Genomic DNA, 22,514 nt, shown 5'->3' on the forward strand with positions numbered 1-22,514 from the left:
CAATGATCTTGCTGAGTCATCCTTTACCTTGCTATTCTCTCTTTCCCTCTCTCTCTCTCCCTCCCATCTCTCTGCTCTCTCCTTTTTTAAAATCTCTGTTTCTTCTATTCCTTCCTTCCCTTCTTGCATTCCTTCCTTTCTTTCTCCTTCATTCCTTCCCTCCATTCCTCCCTCCTTTCTTCCCTCTCCTTCTATCTGTCTCTCTCTCTCTCCTTCCTTCCTTCCTTCCTTCCTTCCTTCCTTCCTTCCTTTCTTCTTTCCTTCCTTCCTTCCTTCTTTCTTTCTAACCATGCAGTTGAATTCTATGGACCAGTTTCAACCAGAAGAGAAGATCGACATCCAAGTCAATGGTGACAGATTTCAAATAAAAACCCCAAAACTAGAATTTGGGGTTGGGCAGCAGCTCAAGGTGCTGCAGTTGTGGGGACCCAGAGGCTCAGGTGAGGACATGTATGTGCAGCCCCGTGAAGAGCATCCTGTCAATTCAGGCTCCCTGGGAGTGGTTGCTGGCCTCATGGGTTATCCTGGCTCTTTCATTTCTTTGCTCTCCTTTGCTCACTTTTCACCACTTACCTGTCCATCATTTCCTCCACAAAGGATGGCCTGGGGGTATAAGGAAGCTGTGAAGGGCTAATGGAGACTTAGAGTATGTGGGTTTATTTCCTGTGCTCTGTCCCCTCTTACTGAATAAATTTAAAAGTAGGTTGAGAACTTGATATGTTCATCCATCCATGTTAAACTCCCTGGCATGTGCATGATACATATGTGAGTCTTGTATTTTAATCTACATGTCATCTGTTACAAATGGACTTTGTTGTGCAATAAATATAACTCTGTATAAATTGAATTTCCTTGTAAATGATTCATATTTGAAATATTTATCTAATATTTGTTATTTTAGTTAGCAGATAGCAAAAGTCACCAAGAGACGTTAAATTTGGCATTTTTGTTCATGGGCTTTTCCTAAATTAGGAAACACCGGCCTCGGGTTTTTCTGTATGAAAGAGAAGAATGTTGAAATTGTGGTGTGTGTGTGTGTGTGTGTGTGTGTGAGTGTGTGTGTGTGTGTGTGTGTGTGTGTTGGGGAGCAGCGATAGTTGTTTATGTTAAGATATAATTTCCAAATGTATTTTGTCACTCACTGGACTGCTAACAGGATCAGCTTTCTTTAACTCTAAGAAACGAATGGTCATCACATGTGTCCTGTCCATCTGCAGGACAGCAGGATCCTATCCAAGCCCTGTTCTTACCCAGCACCATCCAAGAGGCAGGCAGACTCAGATCTGAACACCTGCTGCCCTGGCATCCAGCCACAGTGAGATTCGTGCAGCCAAGCTGGAGGGGATCAGGTTTGCCTGTCCAATGAGTTAAACAAACTGAAAAGGCTTTGCTGACAAAGTGGTGACAAATGCTCCTATGCTAATTAGGGAATGGTGTGCTCACATCACACCAGTTGTACATGTTTAATCCTGCACCAGGTGTCCCCTGTGCAGTTAAAATGATGTGGGGAATTAAACAGGCAGAGAGGCATGGGGCAGTAGACTCCAGGTCAGAAGAAAATATCTGGAAGCATGGAGTCCGGCCTGGCTGGGTTCAGCAGCTAGGACCCAGGACACACTGTGGCCCCATCCCTCTGAATGTCCCTGTTCCTGTGGATAGGGCCTTGCCCCAACCTAGCTGCTTTGGGGTCAGTATCACAACCAGTAGGTAAAGATGCAGAAGTGGAACAGCCAAAGTACATTTTTTTAGCAGCTCTTTGAGAAGGGAAGCGGATATGCTTAATGGCCATGAATGTAAGTCCTTCAGTGTATCTTGAGTTGTTATGAAATAGATTGAAACAAGGTGACAACAACTGCAGTCCAGAGTTTATTAGGTTAGGCATGTGACATAAAACACAAAGGACGGCAGGCTTGCTGCTTGTCGAGGCGGACTCGATATGGCCCTTGGTTTCTCAGAGTTCCGAGGCCCTGTGCATCAGCCAAGCCTACCCTCCCCCCGCCTGGGAAACAGTCGGGCCCAGGACAGAAAGACGCCCTGCACAGAAATCCCACGATGGCAGAATTAGTGGAACAAATTTCAAATACACAGATTTAAAAATACTAAATTCTTATCTAGCATTTGTGAAGGGATGACTGACATTTACAGTCCCATTGAGTGTCATAGAACAAGGCCTTGCAAACAGCCTAATTCAAGCTTCAGTCAAATGTGCACCAAGAACCCAGTCCAGAAGAATGGTGGGCAAGATTTGTGGAAAGGAAATGCTTGCCCCCTTGCAGATAAAGAGGAACAATGTGAGGAAGATATTCTAGAGTTTTTTCCTAGAGGAGATGCGCATGATCCCCAAGAACAGGTCAAAACACAATTCACTTTTTAAAAAAGCACTTCAGCGTGTATTAGTTTTGGGAATCTGGAACAGAATATGGTATTTGATTACAGAATATGTGGAGAATTCTGATTATCGGCTTTTTTGTTTGTTTGTTTTGGTTGACAAATGCCACAAACCACATGGCTATAAGCAGTAGGTTTTGCAGCCAGACAGGGACAGATGTTTTCAAGGATCATATCTCGGATTCCCATGCTAATCTATTGTTTAAGGTGATGGAAACATGGGGGGACATTACACCATTTTGCAGCTGCTAGAAAGCCATGCTTTCCTGTTTTCCTGATTTAGACAATGGAGAAGCTAAGGAGAAAAATAATAGGAAAAGGCTGTCCTATATTTGCTTTTAAAAATGCATTACTTTGAATGTAGTACATTTTTGGGAATCAAAACTCCTCTGTTCTCGGTTTTCACAGAAACGTTTATGGGAAAGAGGGTTGGAATAAAATCAGCTAATGATCACATCTATATTTTCCAAAGGTAACGTTCAGTGATAAAAGTGCAGGTGCCACCAGAATGAATTCAAACAGGGGCTCCTGACTGAAACATAAGAATAGTAACACACATGTGTGTGTTTCAGGGACAGAGATTCATTTCCAACCTAATTCTTCCTGTACTGTGCACATACAATGCTCACATACATGTTTAACTTTTTATTCCACCTTTTTGTCTAATCATGGACAGGATGTTAGCCTGCATCCCTCCTGTTCTTAAGGCAGAACCCACTTAAGTCACCCACTTGATGCTGAAGGGAAAACATGATGTGGATGTGTGGTGCCAGATGCCACAATTATGATGATCAGGCATGTGGGTGAACCAAAGGGACACCTGCAAGGCCATCTTTTGCCTCAAGGTCACGATGTTGAGCAGGGGTGGGTGCATCCTACAAAAGACCTCACTGGGTCCAACTCTTTCAAAGGCATTTTCAGATAATTGCCCCACCTTTGGTTTTTACACTCCTCAGATTCTGGAGCGAGGCTTGTCCAGCATCACATGTTCAAATGAACAAGAAAAAAGAGCAGTGATTATCTCTAAGTTCGGGAATGAACATAGTGGGCTGCATGTTTTAGGAGTCATTCTCCCTTTCAATTATCTTCCTTGGGAGATGGAGAGAGGGGAGAGAGTGAGTTTCTTCCTAATATAAATTGTCCAAGAACATCCTAGAATTATCGAACTATGGGAAATTCTATTTGGGCAAAAGTATCCATTGTCTTTAAGCCTGTTGCCAAATGGACCTGTCACCCTTTCCCCATCACCCTGGCCGTTCTGCTGCTCTGCAGGTCAGGGACAGAACAGCCCTCAGTCTGCCCCAGCCCAGCCCAGGCACACAGTTGGAGGAGTCTGTGCACAGCAGAGTCTACCTCTCCCATGCTCCAACCCCTCCATTTCCCAGGCTGTGTCATGGCCGAACCACCCAGGGAGCTTCTGTATATATAAATGGACAGTTTGCCAACAACTAGTTTGTCAATGGCCACGTGGCCAGTGGTTCATCCACTGCTGGGTCCCCATCTCCCCAAACAGTAGTTCACATCCCTCATACAAAATGGCAGCAGTATCAAAGGGGAGAACAGTATTTGTTTGAGGCCAGTGGTTTTCATCAGATAAGGTCATCCAATTCAGGGATCTTGGCCACTGGTTGGAGCTTCCGGGAGAGAAGGTAGGGCTCATCTGCTCACGAATGGACTGATTCTGCTAGAGGGGATTTGGGGAATTATTTATCGGTCCATTTCTCCCCTTGTGTGTTTCACAGTGGGTATCTGCGGTCTGCCTGCCATCAGGAATAGGGCTTCACATTCCCACGCACAGAGGGATTTGAACACAAAAGTCAAAAATGGGGCTGGGCAGTAGAAGAAGTCAGACTCCGTAAAAATGAGAGAGCATGTTTGGGGACCTCAGCCAGTACAAGGTCCCACAGGCCCTCAGAGGGACTTAGGGGAAGCCTAAATAGGAATGTCTTCTTTCCCCTAGTGATAAGGGTAGAACTGTAAAAGCCTGGAGGCAAAGCTGTTGAATTTGCAGTTAGTTCAAGTAAGTGCACATATTGTCAGCAATGCCTCTGGCCAGCTCTGAATAGTGGTGTGGTTGGTTCCCACACAACAGACAGCCAAGGGTCCTGGGGCCAGTGGATATAAGCCTTCGTCTCCTGAGTGTTACACACCAGTATTTCAACTGAAACCTAAATAATATTAGATGTCTTTAAAAAGCAAAGTTCCAAACACCTTGCTAAGTCCTCCAAAACCTTCATCTTTCAGTATACTCACTCCTTCAGTTACTCTTTTTCCTAAAAAAAAAAAAATCTAAACTATAGAATTTACATTTCAATATTGGCAAAAGGATATTTACTTAACTCTGAGGGCCAGCCATTCACCTGGCAGCTATTCCTGCCCCAGGTGTCCACCTCTGGAACAGATGTGTTTCTAAGGCAAAGCCAGAAACAACAGGGCACCCTGGTTTTGAGAGGCAGACTTGGGAATCCCCGGAAGGAAACACATTCCTAATCTGTTCTGCGTGGTGACAGCAACAAGCCTGCAGGTGACCTGAGTCCTCCGTGTGCTACTCAAGCGGTTGTGGGCAGAGAGGAGAGCGCTTGTTGGGATGAGCGCTGGGTGTTGTATGGAAACCAATTTGACAATAAATTATATTAAAAAAAATTAAAACTCCTCTAATATAAAGTAAAAAAAAAAAAAAAAAAAAAAAAAAAAAAAAGCTCTGATCATCAGTGAATCCCACGGCTACTTTCCAGTGACCCAGGCAGAACCACATGAGAAGGTAGTGCTCTCCACCACTACCTCAGGAGGGGAAATCTTCACAAGCAAGCATTTAAAAAGGAGGATATAAATTAAAATTGCTTCAAGCAGTTTTTATGGTTGCAAAAGATTTGAATTATTCTTTTTCTCTCTCCTTCTCTTCTCCCCCGCTTTTTTAAGAACAAGAGAAAAATATGACAAATGTTCTTTAAGCAGCACAGGGTCAGCGTCCCTCCTGTCTGGTCCCTGACCTGGTTGCAAGCTATAGCCACAAATCAGGAATCATGCCCTCAGGAAGCAATACCAACTGTGAGCTGTGTTAAAATGCTTTATGATGCCAGCTTTCAAAGCTCAGCATCTCATCTCCCTCATACAGTGTTAACAGTCAGAATGAGAGACTTCTAGGGGCTTCATCCATCTACAATCAGAGCATTTAAATCCAGAGCACAATGCAGGGAAGGCAGGTGGCATAGGAGAGACGACTCTGACTTTTCTCCTTGTGCGTGTTCACCTCATCAATAGTGTGTGTTAACACAAGTGCATTTAGATGGATTGATTCAAGTATTTGTGAAACAAACCTCAGGCCTCTCTCTCCAGCTCTTTGGATTACTGGCTTTCAAAACACTTTCAACTCACTTCATCCTTCTCCCACACTTTCCAGACTTCACTTGCAAAGAAACCCAAAACTATTAGCAATGTTAAGAACTAGGAAATGCAATTTGTAAACTTCCAGCAACCTTGCTACTTGAGCAGTCCAGGGTACTATGGTCATTCTGGAGGATTTCAACAAGGTCAAGCTTATCAGGGCTTGTGATGGGAAAATACATGAATGCAAATGTAAAGAAATGTTTCCAGTCCTCAATATGTTCCTTTTGACAAAAAAAGAAAAGAAAAACTTTTTACATCATTAAACAATGATTTAGTCTCTGTTATACCAAGAGGAACAAATCATTTCAACACTAATTAGCATTAGCAGACAGCCTTTTCTCCTCAGATGTTCAAGCGAGCAGGGAAGCAGTTTAGAAGGAGCCCCATTAGCACCTGATTTGTAACTCCCTCATCTAGAATCAGTGGGAAATGTGAAATTGGTCACATTTGAATTTGCAAAGGGAAAGTGAGTAAGAATTGTTAACATCCACAAAATTCCCGAAATCACATCCCAACCCATTGCTTCTACTTCAGGATTACCACGCACAAGTAGAAAATACCTGTATATTCCAAGGTGCTAGGCTTTTAAGAATGTTTACAACTGTTTGCTAAGATTCCAGTCCAGTCTTTGGGAAGGATGTGGGTCGCCCCTTCCGATGGGGTGTGGAAAGCTCTGAGGATGGTGATGGCCGACTGGCAGTGTCCCTGGGGTGCCTCACCTTTCAGCAGTCCGTCCCTGGCGTTGGACTATGAGAAACAATGATGACAGTATTGGAAGCCGCTTTGACCTGCCTTGCACATCTAGACCCTGGGAGAAACCCGCGTGGTCCACGCACCAGGCAAGGAAAGAGCCTCAGTGAGTGCCTCTGGGCCAAAGTGTTTAGACAGCGCCTGCCCCTTGTGCTCCGCCTGCTTTGTATGGTGGTCCTTGCCCTCCCACCTCCCTGCACCTGCCCACCCTCCTGCCCCCTGTAGGTGATCTGAGGCCTCCTTTACCTGTACTGATTCTCCAAGGCCCTGTTCTCAGCCCGCTCTGGAGCCCAGGAGTAGCTGTCAGCAGCGTTCTGGGGCTTTTTCTCCTTCTCCTCCTCCCTCTTTGCTTTCCGCTTGCGATAGACCAGAAGTCCAAGAGCCAGAGCCAGTAACAGTAAGATGGCTATCACTGTGCCCAGGATATAGAACAAAAGCAGCTTTTGCCCATCGGTGCCGTTGTCACTTTGTTTGGACATGGAATCCTCATCCATATTCTCCCCACGATCTGTGGTAGCCTTGGGGTGATGGGTGCTGGGCTCCATCCATTCGCCAGGGGGCCCACTGTGAGCCAGCATGTCAGGCACAGTCAGGGTGGTGGGGGCCTCAGATGGGAGGGAGGGACTCTTCATGGTGGATGCCTCCTTGGAGGTGCCCTCAGAGTCCCTGGTGGGCCTGGATATTGTGGAAGAATACACAAGATTCCCCTCTCTATCTCCCATATCCTCTCCCTGGGGAGGCCCAGTCTGTGGTGCCAGAGACGTGAACCCTGTGGTACACGAGACCCCATCCGGGCCCAGCTCCCAGCCCGGCAGGCAGCTGCAGCGGAAGGACCCCTGCGTATTGAGGCACAAGCCCTCACAAAGGCCATGCTCCAGGCCCTCACACTCGTCCACATCCAGGCACTGGGTGCCATCCTCCTTAGCCAGGACATAGCCCTTCTTGCAGGAGCAGTAGAACGAGCCATCTGTGTTAGTGCAGCCCTGGGCGCAGGGCGAGTGGCCAGGGGCACACTCGTCCACATCCTGACAGGCCTCCTCCCCAGGGCCACGGGGCTCGTAGCCCACCCAGCACTCACAGTGGAAGCCCCCGGGGGTGTTGACACACTCTTGTGGGCAGGGGGAGTCCAGGCACTCGTCCACATCCACACAGTCCTGCTGATTTGAGTCCAGCTGGTAGCCTTGGGGGCAGAGGCACGTGTAGTTCTTCCTGTGAGGTCCCAGGACACAGGTGGCTGCCCCTTTGCAGGGATTGGAGCTGCAAGGGTTCCGGGAGGCACAGGTCACCAGGTCGTCCAGCAGCCGGAATCCCGGCCGACAGCCACAGCGGAAGGAGCCATCACCACCCTCGAAACAGTCTTGCTGGCAGCCCCCGTTGTTGAAGCTGCAGCCGTACTTGGGGCTAACACAGAGGGGGCCTGAGCTGCCCCAGTCGAACACATCTGAGGCCTTCTCCTTACACAGGAAGTAATGCTCCCGACCCTCGTCCCCATCCCCACAGGCCACGTTAGCCACAGAGGCAAAGGGCACAGTGTCCAGGGAGGAGCTGGTGGCCTGGAACGGGGTCCTGTATTCCACCCGGCCTGGGCCCCCCAGAGCCAGAGGCTGGCACATGCCTTTGAAACTGAACTTGCACACAAAGCCCTCGATGTTGCTTCCAGGAGAGTTTGGGCTCCCACAGGGGCCCTCAGACCATTTGGGGAGGTGGCTGGCATGAGACGGCAGAGACAGATAGAGCAGCAGGGATACACAGCGCCTAGAGATGCAGGAGCTCCTGACCTCCCTGTTCCAGTTGGTGTAAAGTGTGTCTTCCCCGCCGCCCACCCAGCTGAAGCCTTTCAGCGGCAAGCTGGAGTCTAAGCACTTTCCCTTTTCGCGCTGGAGCCCGATCCAGAACTTGCCCATCCGAGCTTCTAGGGCCTCCTCCAACTCCAAGAGCTGGGCCAGGGCTCGCTGGATGTGCCAAGCCTCCTCTTCACTCTTCACGGTGGCCAGGTTGCCCCCATTCTTGCTGCAGTGACTCTGGGCCTCGGCCGCACTCAGCTTGCCCCAGTGGGCTGTGTAGCAGGCATTCCCCGCGCACACCACAGCTTCCCTGGGAGCTCCAGCCCCCGCCCAGGGCTGGCCCAGGAGCAGCAGCGGCAACAGCAGGCCGGCAGAGGTGGCCATTATGGCTCCGTGTCCCCTTCAGCGGGAGGCTGGCAGCCCTGCAGTGACAGCAGTTGAGCTGAGAGAACTGAGGGCTCCGACGCAGACGTTCTGGCACAGGGAAGAACACAAAGACCGAGGGCTTTTCACATCCCCCTGACCCAAGGCGCATCCTGTACTGTTGTACTTCTTATTTCTCACCGGATACTGGGGCTTCCTGCAGTGAATAGTTTTCTGACTCCTGTTGCCTTCATCACGGTTTTGTTGTTCGTAAAAGAGGTCAGGCGGCTGTGTTGGGTCCCTGGCTAATCGCTGGGGAAATGCAGAGGCGTGGGGGCAGACCGTTGCAGCTGGGAGACACCCTTCTGTTTTATTTGGGCTCCCTTGTCTTCCCCATCTGCAGGAGGAACTTAAATGGCATGCTACAGAGTGAGTGGAGACTTTTGGGGACTAAGAACTTGAAAAAGCTCACTTAGTAACCCATAATAAAATTCCACTTTGGTTTGCAAACAGCCAGAAGAGAAAAAAAAATTCTCAGACTTGAGACATGAGGCCACGGATGGTTATAATTTTCAGCCTTTTTTAGAAGCAAACTGGATTTTTCTTCTGCCTATCTCATGTTCCCTTTGGCTTTGGAAGTCTTTTTTCTTTTATCCCCCCCATCATGAACTTTAAATAGATGGGCAGTTTTTAAATAGGAACCGGGCCGTGGGAATCACAGAGTGTCTAACACAATGCCAAGCTCCTAAAGAACATTAAAATAAATAGGGTGAAATTTGGCAGTTTTCAGGGTTTTGTGGTGCATATATTGTGTTGTGAGGTGGCAGTGTCACAAAAAGGTATCAGAAAGAAAAAAAGAAAATGCTTCTGGCCTCATGGCCCTGGACTGGCACTCCTGTCTCCCTGCTCAGAGTTACCAGGAAGGGCCAGAGTTCTGAGAATCCTGGTCACGGCAGGCCCCTTCCGCTCAGCAGCTCATCAAAGGCCCTTGAAGAAAACAAAGGGTGTTCCTCCTGCAGTTCTTCCTGCAGATGTGTTACTCACTGGCGCTGTCTTTGGTTGGGGCACTTCCCCTAGAAGTAGACCCTGACTCAAGGACTGGGGACAAGTCATTCATTTGAGAGGGCAAGTCAGGCAGGGAATGGGGGTACCAACACAGGGTGCCTGAGTGCATAGGTGACACTGGGTCTCCTGCACCGTGGTCTCGGGAACACCTGCATCAGTTTTCTGAGCCAAGGAGAGGGGGCTGTGGCAGCTCTCCTCCAGCCCCTTTCCTCACTGGAGGCAACAAGTTCTTGGCACTCTGGGCTGACAGGAAGAACCTGGCTGACCAGAGGCAACACTGAAGAGAATTGCAGGGAGCTGCCAAGGGGCTTTGCGCATGGCACCAGTGTCTGCTACATCGGCCCTCCACAGAGATCTGAGTTTAGGGTGTTGTGAAGATAATGAACTTGCTGGCTTTCGCCTCCCCAAGGCATGCGACGCCCATCTCAGACTCTTGGAGACTCATCAGAGGTGTTCCTTATGTTCTTATTTTAATAAGATATTTGAGATAGTCCAGAGATTCTCTCCCAGAACCCATAGGATACTCCTGTGTTCTTTGGTGCCATCTATCTACCCACTCACCTATCCATCCATCCATCCATTCACCCATCCATCTAACCACCCACTCATATATCCATCCATCCATCCATCCATCCATCCATCCATCTATACACCCACTCACCTATCCAGCCACCTAGCCAATGTTATTTAAGCCTCCAGCATGCACTGGGCTGGGCACAGGGATTAAAGGAGGGAACTCCTACCTTCATGACCCTTGAAGTCTGTTATATTAGATAGCTATGAACATGTTGAACAGTTGTAGCTATGACACATACACAGGGAGAAGATGAGGGTGTCAGCCAAGGTACTGACTTGGTTGGGAAGTGGGAAGTGGGAAGTGTGACAGTCTCCTCTGATGGAGAATGGCAGTGAAGCTGGAATCAAAAGGAAGAATAGCGAAGAAGGGGAATGATTTCCATCTGGGGTAACAGCACGAACAAAGGCCCTGTGATATGAGGGTTGTACCCTTTACAAGGGAATGAAAGAAGGGCTGTAAGACCAAAGCCTGAAAAATGGAAAGGAGGACCCAGTCAAGGAGAAGCTCTGTGAGTCCAAACAATGAAAATTTGGGGTTTTGTTCTGAAATCCATGGGGAAACACCCAGGGGCCAACTTGTTAAGACCTGCATGTAGAAGATTGGGGAACAGGTTGATGGACCCCAGCAATGTGGGGGAATCACTCAGCAGGCAACTGCCGATTTCCAGGCACAGATGACAGTCACTTGACCTGGGCTGGTTCCCCTGGATTAGGGATAGCAGATTTAGTGATAAGGATCCAGAACACTCTGTTCTTGGCAATGGATGGAGTAGGAATAGAGGACATGGGAGGTACCCAGTAGGACTTCATGGCTCTCTGCTTATGCTACCAAGGGTTGGGGGTTCTAGAAGGCTGTGTCTACTGGAGGCAGAAAAATGGGACCTGGGCCAGAGAACAATTGGAGGGAGGCTGCCTCTTGGGGCTTAGAGTCTCCCTGCCTCCTCAGGACTCTGCATTCACCCCCTTGGGAAGATTGGGAAGTAGCCAGACTACTTACTGTCTGTAGAGCACAGAGCTAGATTCCTCAGCAAACTGTTGTGATCCTGCAGGACTCATCCAACACACTGCTTGGTTGGTGCTTAAGGACGTGGGTTGAATCAGTGACTTAGAACTTATTAACCAGTCAGACCCCCAGATCTTTGTCAGGGTGTTCCTTTGCTGGCAGTTCTTCATCTTTCACATGGGAACTTTCAAATCAACTACTCTTCACTTAGCCAAGTGTTGACATCATAAAGAAGAAAGTGAAGCAAGGCCATGTGCTCAGTTTATCTATTCATTAACCCAGGGAGAATTGTAAAGCATCAACTGTGAGAAAGACCATGTTCAGTGCAGAAAGCTGCCTTCTCTTAGGCTTGTGGATTCTACTTTATTATCTCCAGTAACCTGGTTATCTAAGCCTCACTCTTGATCCCCCTCATCTGCAAATGACATGGGAACAGTGCCTTTGGATATCTTTCTTACTCTAGTGTCAACAACAGTGAACTCATGTAGTTATGTATCATTCCCTCCTCTGGAGCTGGGAAGAAAGCAGACTAGCAAGAGAGCAGGGACGGAGTCCACTGCTGAGCCCTCAATATGTGGCACAAGGAACCAAACCATCTGTCTAAACCACAAGAGTGCATTTGGCCTCATACTGACCCACCGAATGTTGATTGCAGAACAGTTTCTCTGTTATCTCCTCTCCCCCTGTACCTCACATCTTCTGAATTTCCCTCTGATCCTTGATCCTTCAGTCTCTGCCTGCTGAGCTTGGCTGAGTTAACTCTCCTGGCACCCCATGGCCTGATGTTTCTAGCTCCAGGTGTCCTACTGTCCTCTCCCTGCTGTATACTCCACAAGGATGTGTCAGGAGTGTCAGCATGGTGGGGTTGGGAGCACAGTGCTTTTGCCTGTGAGCTCAGCAGAAGAAGGAGATCTTACTTTTACCAGATAGAACTTGGCTAAGTTCACAAAGGATTGAGGATTGTTTGGATACCAACTTGGAGGAAATTCTGAACATCGCATACTGAATTCCTCCATGGATGACAATTTATTACATTTTATTTAAAATGTAGATTTTATCAAATCTCTCTGAAGATTGATAATTAAAAAACAGGAATCAGCAGTTGGAAGACCAGAGAGCTTTCCTTGGCAGATCTTTGAATACAAGCCACTTTACATGTTCTAGAATAAACGTAAACCTAATAGCATGGTGTAAGCACTGAGCCATGACCCCAAACTGTCTACTTTTATTCTGGACTCTTAATGAGTACTCTGCTCTTTCCTTTTAAATTGTCCTAAAATGTACTTCATACAATGTTCGGAATGGATCCATTCCAGTCTCTAATATGGGGATAGTTTAATCTCAATTATTCTGGAGCACAGTGATTGGTTTGTGGGTCATTCAGGCATCTGATGTCTCTTTTTCTTTATTCTCTAAACTAAAAATTGAATGAAGACATGTCCAAAAGATACACTGCATTTTTCCTGACATACACAGCAGGTATCCCCAATATGTTCATTGTCCCCCTTTTGTATCTTCACTCAGGAAATGTATGTCAGCACCTACTATGTGCCAGGCTCTGTTTTCTGCACAGGGAGGAGGAAGGGACATGGGTTTCGGTACTATTTGATTTTGCACCAGACAGGTAAGACAGAGGACAAGAGGACAGTCCTTGGTAGAGAGGGACAGGCTGGCCGGCCACAGGCTCTCAGCAGCAATTCTCTTGCTGAGTGAAGGACACCTTCTAGAGGTGACCCAGGTAAGTGGGGGGCCTGAGGTGGCTGCCAGGGAGCGGTGCACTTCACAGGGTTTGCAGGCAATTTCAAATAGTAAAGTACTAAAACTGATTCAATGATGGTCTTGTTTTTATTGTCTTTTTACTTTTGCCAATTCCCACCAATTCTAAACAAGATCAGTGATAAAATTCTGCTCCCCAAACACACACACACACACACACACACACACACACACACACACCTCTGTTGCTCTACATTCTAAACAATTGTGGTGGTTACTGTTATTTTATTTTTTTAAAGCTTATTTAGTTACTTTGAAAAAGAGAGAGGGGCAGTAGAGTATGAGTTGGGGAGGGGCAGAGATAGAGAGGGAGAGAGACAATTCCAAGCAGGCTCCATGCTGTCATCATGGAGCCCCACACAGGGCTTGAACTCACAAACCACAAGATCATGACCTGAGCCAAAACCAAAAGTCAGACACTTAACCGACTGAGCCTCCCAGAAACCCCTGTTTAATAATATATATGCAAGCTTCAGTGCAGCACCTTGTAATTACATATCTTTTAATAAACATTGTATTTTCTGTGGAAGCTTATTTGGGAAATTCCCAGTGGCAAAGTGGGACTCCACCTCACATGGACCACACCTTCCACAGACCTGTGGAGCAAGTTCACAGTGGCGGGGAATTGTTCAGCCGGCTCAGTCTCCAGCTCCTCTAGCAGATTCCCAGCAAACAGTAACAGCACAGAGTCTGTAGAGAGAAAGACACAGAGCTCAAGCCATTTGTATTCCATCACTGTCTGTGGCCACTTGGGTTATTTGTGATTGAAAGCTTAAACCAGGAGAACAGAGATAGTTAATTGAATCTGAGTATTTTTTTTTTCTTTTCAACTGAAGCTTCACCTTTTAAAATAAATGGTTTAAATTTTTTTTTAATGTTTGCTTATTTTTGAAGAAAGAGAGACAGAGCATGAGTGGGGGAGGGACAGAGAGAGGGAGTCACAGAATCCGAAACAGACTCCAGGCTCCAAGCTGTTAGCACAGAGCCCAATGCGGGGCTTGAACTCACAAACCATGAGATCATCACTTGAGCTGAAGTCGGTTGCTTAACCAACTGAGACACCCAGGTGCCCCTAAAGTACATGATTTTAAAATGAAAAAACAGATAAAGAAAACTCACTAATAGTGATCGTGACATGATCATTTCTGAAAGTTACGGCATTAGACAGAGGAGTGAGCCACTGCACTCACCCACCCAGGGTGTAAGTATGCTCAGGCATCCCAAGGGGCAGCTTGTGGATTTTTTGCATTGAAGGGATAGAACACATCCATCCTTGGTTCAAATCCCACTGGGTCACTTAGTAACTGTGTGACCTTAGGCAAGCTGCTGAACCACTCTGTTATTCATTGTGTAGTAAAACAATCTGTGACCGTTTTCTCAAATGCAATGGGAGACAATGCAGTGTCATTTTCCTAGGTCTTTGTGAGGATTATTAAATGAGCTCATACCTCAAAAGCACTCAGAACAGCGCCTGGCAGGAGGTGAGCTACCATCACACCAGGAGACTGAGGAGCTGAGACAGCCCAGACTCTCCTTTTATAAGAGCTGGAGCCTCAATCTGGCCATTTGCTGGCTTTGGGATTGAACCCAACCTCTTCACGTCCAGAGATGTTGATTTCCTCATCTGAAAAAGGGGAAAATAAGAATCAAGATACCATCATGTTGTGAGCATTAAATTCAAGGAGACAATAGCTGTTAGCACTTCCTGTGGAGGCTGGGGCAGAGCAGATCTTCAGGAGACAAGAGTCACTGTTACTGTGAATGCAAAGAAACAGAGAAGAGGCAGGCTCCACACCTCCGGCCAGTCCCCACTGAAGAAAAAATGAAAGGGACAAAAAGGCCCCATTACATTTGGTGGAGACTTGGAGATTTTCTTTTTCAAAGAATTCCCTGCCTTCAAGTCTTGTTTGGCTCCTTGGCTGGTTAAACATTCTTCCTTAGAGCATTATTGATTTTTCCACATTTTGTAAATAATCTCCTAACGTGATTTATCATGCACAATATTTATAGAAAACTTGACCGGGCTGAATGTTGTTTTTAAGGTTAACTGGTGTTCACCTCCTGACAACTGGCTTTGATAAGAAAAGGCCACTTGTCAGGATTTGGAAAGAGATAAATCACAAAGAGGAATAATGCTTTTCGGCAGGATCTTTTTTCTTTTCATCTCCAGCAACAGCTCTGTGCTTGAAATACAAGGTTGTAAATCATGCTTCCATGGCTAAGCTGGGCAATTTGCAGGATCTCTTTGGCATTTACAATATTCTCAGCGGTTCCAATAAGCTGTCATAACAAGTTAGCCCGATTTAGACAATATAGTTTCATAGAAATACAAATGACCTCTTTGGCCTCACGCGCCAAGTTTTGATTCTCAGTAAATGAGAAGAGTAAGACTGCAGTTGTTTGCAAGGAGGTCTCACAGGTTGAATAGATAGAATTTTACTGCTTTCAGGAAGCTGAGTGGGCAGTCTTGGGGGTTCCTGAGAAGTATAGACTAGATGTAGAGAAGCAGACGTCTCAAGCATCCATCGAGAACAGGCCAGATACCAGGTAGGTCCAGGACATGCTGAGTGGGTGCTAAACCATTTGCAACTGGGAGCCTGGGCTGCAGAGGAGAAGAGTGTCCTGCTCCAGGAGCACACAGAAAAGACAGGCCCCATCTTCCTAGGTCAGGACTGTTGCCTGGCCTCAGTTGGCATCCTCAAACTCACCTCAACTACAAACAGGAATGATAATTCCCACTTTCTGTAGTTGTGATTGCTGGCAAATATGACACTTCCTAGTCATGTGACTTTTGCAAATATCTTTCCTCTCTGGACCTCAGTTTCCTATGTAAATGATGTCACACAGCCGGAAGCATGTGGATTAAATGAGATGACAAAGTAAAGGTTTTGGAAGTCAGTTCTTCACCAACAATTGCCATCATTAGCCCTGTGAATAGAGTCTCACATTCACTACGTGACAATTTTATGATTACGGTTATTTCTGCTCTAGTTGGTTCTGAAACAGCCACCACGAATACCCCAGGGGTAGCACAATGCCCAATAGCCCTGAACGGGACCCAAGGAGGTCCGACTGCCTGCTGTGGGGGCCTGGGAGGATGAATGGGAGAGGAGCCAGCCAGTGCAGACAGACCATGGCCATAGGTGTCTTTAACCCAGGACCCCAGGCAGATGTGTGTAGTGCATGGGGCACTGTGTGTGTATTCAAAGACAGCACCATGACCTGAGATCTCAACATGTGCCCAGCAAATTTTTCCTGCCTGCCGTGGGATTGAATTGTCCAGAAGTTACCACACTGTATTTTCCCTCAGTGGTGCACTGTTATGCCAATCAATCACCCTTGCCACTGGGGTTACAAGTTGCTGTTGGCACCTAGGACCTGCTGACCCCATATGGGTGCTTGGAGGCTGCTTCTCTGCAAGGACACTGATGCTTCAAAGGCCCAGGCCCTGCTGGCCAGGTGGAGACAGAGGAGGCAGCAGGGCCATTCAATTGTAACTGCCGCTCAAACAGCGCCATCAGAAGGCTCATGCGTGGACTCCTGACTTCTGGAGCAGAGCCAGGCTCTCCTGGAAATGAGCGGGGAGCTTGCCTGCTGGCTGTGAAGCATTCAGATCCACAAGTCAAGAACTGCAGCCAGAGTGTACAGGGTTCCCTGAGTGCCCTGAGGGCTCCCTAGAATCTGATCTTCCTGATTGGCCCAGACTATTCCATGGAAATGTAAACTAGACACCCCCCTCTCCTGTCTTCCTGTAGCATGAGAAGTCAGAGTCCCTGGGGTCTAGATAGAGATACACTGTGAATTCTCCTCTGCTGCCTGGTCCAAGCTCTGTGACTTCGGGGGAGTGACTCAGCTCTTCTGTGCCCTTATTTTTCCATCTACAAAAGGCTACTGTGTCACTCTGACCCTTTTCCACACAGTAGGAGGAGGTGAGGGCAGGAGAGGGCAGACCCTGGAGGAGATCAGCCCGCATTCATTGCCTCTGTCACAGCATTTACTGGGCAAATGAAGAAGACTCCTGTTTTCATATCGTAAAAAATGGTGGAGTAATTTAGTTCCATTAAGTTGTTTTGAAAATAAACCAGGTTGCTTTTTTAATATCCTTTTTAAAAAAATAATAAATAGCTGACCTTTTTATGAACTGCTGTGTTTCCCTTAGCATCTTCTTGGGAAGAGGGGTGTAAGGAGAGGAAAGCTGGGCAGTCAGGACAGGGTAGGGATAGAGCTGTCCCACAGCCCCAGTGGCCAGAGTGTCTTCAGCTAACAGGTAGGTGTTGACAGCGAGATATGTGACATGGTGAGAGTGTGGGTGTGGGTGGGTACCCAGGGCACAATGACAAAGAAAAGTCCATATGAGTCAGGCATCCAACCATGACTGGACTGTCCTGGACAAGAAGGCATGACTGACCCCCCAGTACCAGCACCGAATCTTGTTAGAACTGACAAGAGTCAAAGTAGAGATGGTCCATGATACACAGAGGCCCTGTGTCCCAGTTTCTGGAGGTTTCTGCAACTGCAGCTGCCCATAAGGTGGAATTAACTGCCCATGCTTGTGCTCATTTGTCTAATTTTATTCAATGGTGGCTAAGTTTCATCACCCCATTGCTTTTCCCATAAACATTCTGGATTGTGTCTAGTTTCCATCTGAAACTATGAATCACGTGGTCCACACCCTACCTTTCTCCAACACGGCAAGGGAAATATTCCTGTTGGCAGGATGCATTCCGTCTTATTTCCTAAAAGCATCCTGGTTTATGTCATATCCCTTTTCCAGTCCTTTCTAGAAGATAAAAGTTAGAAAGTGGCCTGATCCTCAGTCCTGGGAGAATGTAACAGAGCTCTTGGGCTTCTGCTGTAATATTTGGTGTCTCTCAATCCAGGGGTGTCACCCATGGTCAGTGACAATCAGTAATGGCAAAGCCTCATAACTTCTAGACGTGAGCCTCTTTATCAGTATGAGGAATGCCAGTCCTAGACTAGGTCTAACTCTTGCACATTTTTTATTAGAATCACACAGTGTTCTTAAAAATTTGAGTTAATGATCAATATTTAAGAAGTGTAAGGTTTCACACAAAGATCTGGGTTTCTAGCTTCTTATGACAAATCAGAGTGTGTAGCAACACTGGCCTCAGTCCAACGTGGCCATCAGCAGCCACACCATGCTCATGGGTGCTGCTGTGATGGATCCAGTAGCCCTGGGACCTCAAATCCACTAAATAGCATCTCTGTAGCCCACCTGTCTTCCACCTAAAGCTATGATCATTCTTCAGCTGAAAGTTGCAGGGGGTCTATCCAGAATTCTCTGGGTCCCTCCCTCTATATGAAGTAGGATGTAGGGAATCTTTCTAATCACAACAGCTTATGACTCCTTGATGCCTCTTCAACAGATGCTCCCTCTTAATTTTCCAGAGGGGAACTCAGTTGTGTATCCATTGGCCATAAGCTTCAGGAGATGCTGGGAGATTCCTTTATCCAGCACATGAACCTGGACAAGTCTGAGCCAATGATGACATGTCCATCCCTCTGGCCAACACCTGAGTCTGGGCAGACATGAGACCCAGGCTGACCACGTGGTGTGAGGGAGAGTGCTAGGTGCTTGTCCTCAAACAGGGAAGCGAGCAATAGTCATCCTGTCCTCTTATCCTCTGATGCTGGTGTACAAAGCTGCTGGGGATCAGGAAAAGCAGGCATGCTTGGGACAAGAGAGAACAAGGAACCTGGGACCTCGGAGGCCTCAATGAATTGCTACATTAGCTAAGCCTGAAATCACCCTACCTGAGACTTCTTAAATGAAATTATTAGCATACTTCGTTGTGTGAACAACTTATATGTTGGCTATCACTTGCAGCCAAAAGCATTAATTCCAGACTTTTGAGTCCTAAATACTTTACTTTGTGGGACAAGAGATGACCCAGAAGCTTTTCAAGTTATTCCCAAGTCTGCAGAGCTTTGGTCTGTTTGCCGAATCAAATCCCCCCAAAAAAGTTCGAGGGGTCAAACTATTCCCCCCACCCATATTGGAAGAGAAAAAAAGTCTTCTAGTTGGCTCTTTATGGTGGAAGAGTAGGCATACCTTTCCAGGAGCTGATAGTGAGAGATGTAGCTGCTTATATCTGGAGATATTCCAGATGGAATGCCATGGAACAGCTGGCAAAGTCATGTTTGGAGAGAAGGCTTTTGTCTGTTTGTCCATGCTTCAATAGCCTCCCCTCATCTTGAGGTCTAGTGACATCAGGGAGAGGTAGATGGCACAAAGAGGGCCATGGAACACATGGCTGAGCTGCCCAGAGACCTGGCTTCTACACCTGCCATCACCTCCCTGTTTCACATGGGAATGAAGTGGGTGGCAGAGAGGAAGGCAAGAACCCAGGCTGCTACAGTTTCCAACATTCAGAAGCCGCTTCTGAACTACACCAGAAGCAGGATTAGAGACTGTTTGGGATGAAACATGATGATGTCACATCACACAGAGCAGTGGCAGCTCCCCATGATTCCCTACAAAAAGTAAAGTCAGAATGCCCAGGGTCTGCAGGCACTTCACCTGAGGGATTCAGCAAGTGTGTGTTGTTTCTTTTATCTCTTATGTTGAAAAGGCATAAGTGATTTTGGTGTGTTAGTGATTCATCTCTGTGTCCCTCAAACAAATTATAATTTTAAATGGTGACCAACTTACAAGAGTTAGGTTGTCACATGGTGAAAACAGCTGGTTCCATAGAATTCAGTGAAAGAAATGTGTTTCCATTCAACTCTAATTCAAGTTAGAGGTGGTGGAGGTGCAGAATGACAGTAGATTGCTTTACTAGGACACTGCATCATTCAATAGATCTATGTAGAGTCATAAAGGACATGAGTGACCTGCTCTGAATGAAGTTTACTGTTGATTTCTTCTCCCTGTAACACAGCAAACTGATTCACAAAGACACAGAAGGGCAGTAGACATTTTAGCTCCAGGGGATGCTCTGCTCTGCCTGGAAAGGCTGAGTCAACAAGCGAGGCTGGCTTCACTAGGTCTTTGCACCCGCCTGGAACGCATTACGAGAATGTGCCTGCAGGACAGCGCATCCCTGCCCCGACCAATGTCCTTCTCACCTCCTGCCACTGCCACGCTCCTTATGGTTGTACATGTCACTTCTGCTTTCCTGTCTCTCCTGCTTCTCTCTTTACAGCCTCTTTGATGTCCTGAAGCTGCTCTCACAAAAGTCCCCTCTGGCTTCCGTGGGTGACCATTTGGCTCATGTCAGTCCTCAGTTTCTCAACCTTCTGGCATTCCTTTGATGTCAAGGACATCAGGCAGTCCGCATACCCCCAGGTTTCTTCCCCTGGTGGCTGATCTCCTGGTCCCCTGTCTCCTGATGTCTTGGTCTCCCCTGAATTACCTCACGTATCCAAACATCGCCGTGACTGATCCAACTCCTTACTTCTCACTTGGGCTGCTCCAAATCACCAAAATGAAAGTCATGCTCACTCTTTGCCTGGCCCCATGAAGCATGCAGTTAGTTATACAGGATGTGCATGGAGCATCCTTACCTTCTGTCCCCCCAACCTTTTATGGATAATCTGTCATCAATCCAGAATTGCCCTTCTTCTCTCTGCCCAGTCTCTTCCTGTGCTGCATCTCCATCATCATTCATGGGGACCTCTGTGCAGGACTCCTGGTGGGATGCCTGCTTCAGTTCCAGCCTCTCACACTCACACTGGAAGGTGAAACCACTTTAATATGTAAACGTGGTCTCTTCTTCCCCATCCTCCACCACATACTCCTCAATGAGATGCTGCTGAGGCTTCCCACTGCTTTCAGGAGAAAAACCAAAATCCTAAATGGCCTGGTTAGGTCTGGTACTTTTCCCCTTTCTTTTCCCATCTCTGCTTTCTCCAGTTGTAGCACTAGGGGTTGCCAGCTCCTCCCACAGGGCATCTGCAAGCTATGTACACTGGCCTGATTACACACACATGCCTACACATTTGTACATATATGTACACCAACAAACACCTATCCACACTTACACGCATGCCCCCACATGCTTCCATATACATACATGCATGCGCACCAACTCACACCTATACACCCCTATATACACTTGCAAACTCCTATACATACCCACAAACATGCATGTACACACACACATACACTTACACACATGCCTACACACACTCCTATACATATATCTACACACATCTACACACATACATGCATGCACACCTACACATAGACTCCTATATACACATGTATGTGCACTTAGACACACATACCCACACACTCCTATACACACTTACACATATTCACATACATATACTCTTATACACATGCTTACAAACACATACACATATATCTATACACACGTATATCATGTACTTATACATATATCTATACACACACAAATATGCACTCCTATATACACACTTATACACACAAACACACATTCCTATATGCATACCTACACACACCTACACATATACACGCACTCCTATATATACATAAACACATATTCACACATATCTACACACACACACACACACACACACTCCTATACACACATGCCTACTAACAATACACACATGCCTAGAGACACACATACATATACACACAAATCTATACATATACCTTTCTATACACACACCTACACACACATACATGTACTCCGATACACACATATAGACATGGCCACACACACACAAACTAGTTAACTGGTTAACCCTTTTAACTTCTTTAGGTGTTAGTGAAGCTGTGCCCATCTTCACAGAGTAGATCCAAATTCCATGTTATTTGCTCTCAGAGCAAAGCCTCCCTGCGTTGCACCTCTTCTCCCTAGAACTTCACACATTTGAAACCTCATATAGGCACGTGGGACACAGTGTCCCTCCAGTAACTGTATGGGAGGCGGTGTCTCCCTCCAGTAACTATAAACCTGTCAGAGCTGGAAACCCATCTGTCTTGTCACCGTAGGTCCCTGGTGGCTGCTACAGGAGTAGGAGGTCAGTAACTGTTCAATGACAGTGAGTTGGTTGAATGAAAGAATGAACAATTTGTTGAATGAATGAACCCCCAACGTGAGCATGGAGGGAAGGAGGAGAAGGTCTGGTCAGCTGGGAAATCCAATGGACAATTATGATGTATATTGCCAACTTGTCTGAGGCATTTACATTTCAGAAAGAGGTCTGTTCAAGTTTAAAAGCAATGGAGGAGGGTTTGCTAGGTTGGCCCCTGCCCCCTGCTGCTTGCAGGTCTTCTGTTCCTGTAAGTGAAATAGAATTCATGACTGCCTTACGCTGGCCTTCACCTTTGCTCACCAGACCCCTTCTGCCTGTGTCAAGCTCCGTTTTTCCATCTCCACCATTCTGTCAGCATGGGCACATGCATTCTGGAGGATGCATCAAGGATTCCTGTCCTTCCACATTGTGCTTTCCATTTTTTGTTAACATCA

General features: G+C 46.9%; 1 protein-coding gene across 2 annotated transcripts in view; it reads right to left on the reverse strand.

Moving 5' to 3' along the window:
* Positions 1–9,048, reverse strand: part of CD93 (CD93 molecule) — a 34,424-nt gene extending 25,376 nt beyond the window's left edge. The window contains exons 1-2 of one of the 2 annotated variants that reach the window (XM_015086627.3): positions 6,772–9,046; positions 1,854–6,522 (exon numbers count right to left, since the gene is read on the reverse strand). In XM_015086627.3, the coding sequence (XP_014942113.2) occupies positions 6,498–6,522; positions 6,772–8,693 (1,947 nt within the window). In that variant the 5' untranslated portion in view covers positions 8,694–9,046 and the 3' untranslated portion in view covers positions 1,854–6,497. Of the gene's footprint in view, positions 1–1,853; positions 6,523–6,771 lie in introns of those variants that run through there. The other variant, XM_015086626.3, reaches the window with a different exon arrangement.
* Positions 9,049–22,514: the final 13,466 nt, after the last annotated feature.

The sequence above is a fragment of the Acinonyx jubatus genome, chromosome A3 (assembly GCF_027475565.1).
Source record: "Acinonyx jubatus isolate Ajub_Pintada_27869175 chromosome A3, VMU_Ajub_asm_v1.0, whole genome shotgun sequence".
In the NCBI taxonomy this organism is placed as follows: domain Eukaryota; kingdom Metazoa; phylum Chordata; class Mammalia; order Carnivora; family Felidae; genus Acinonyx; species Acinonyx jubatus.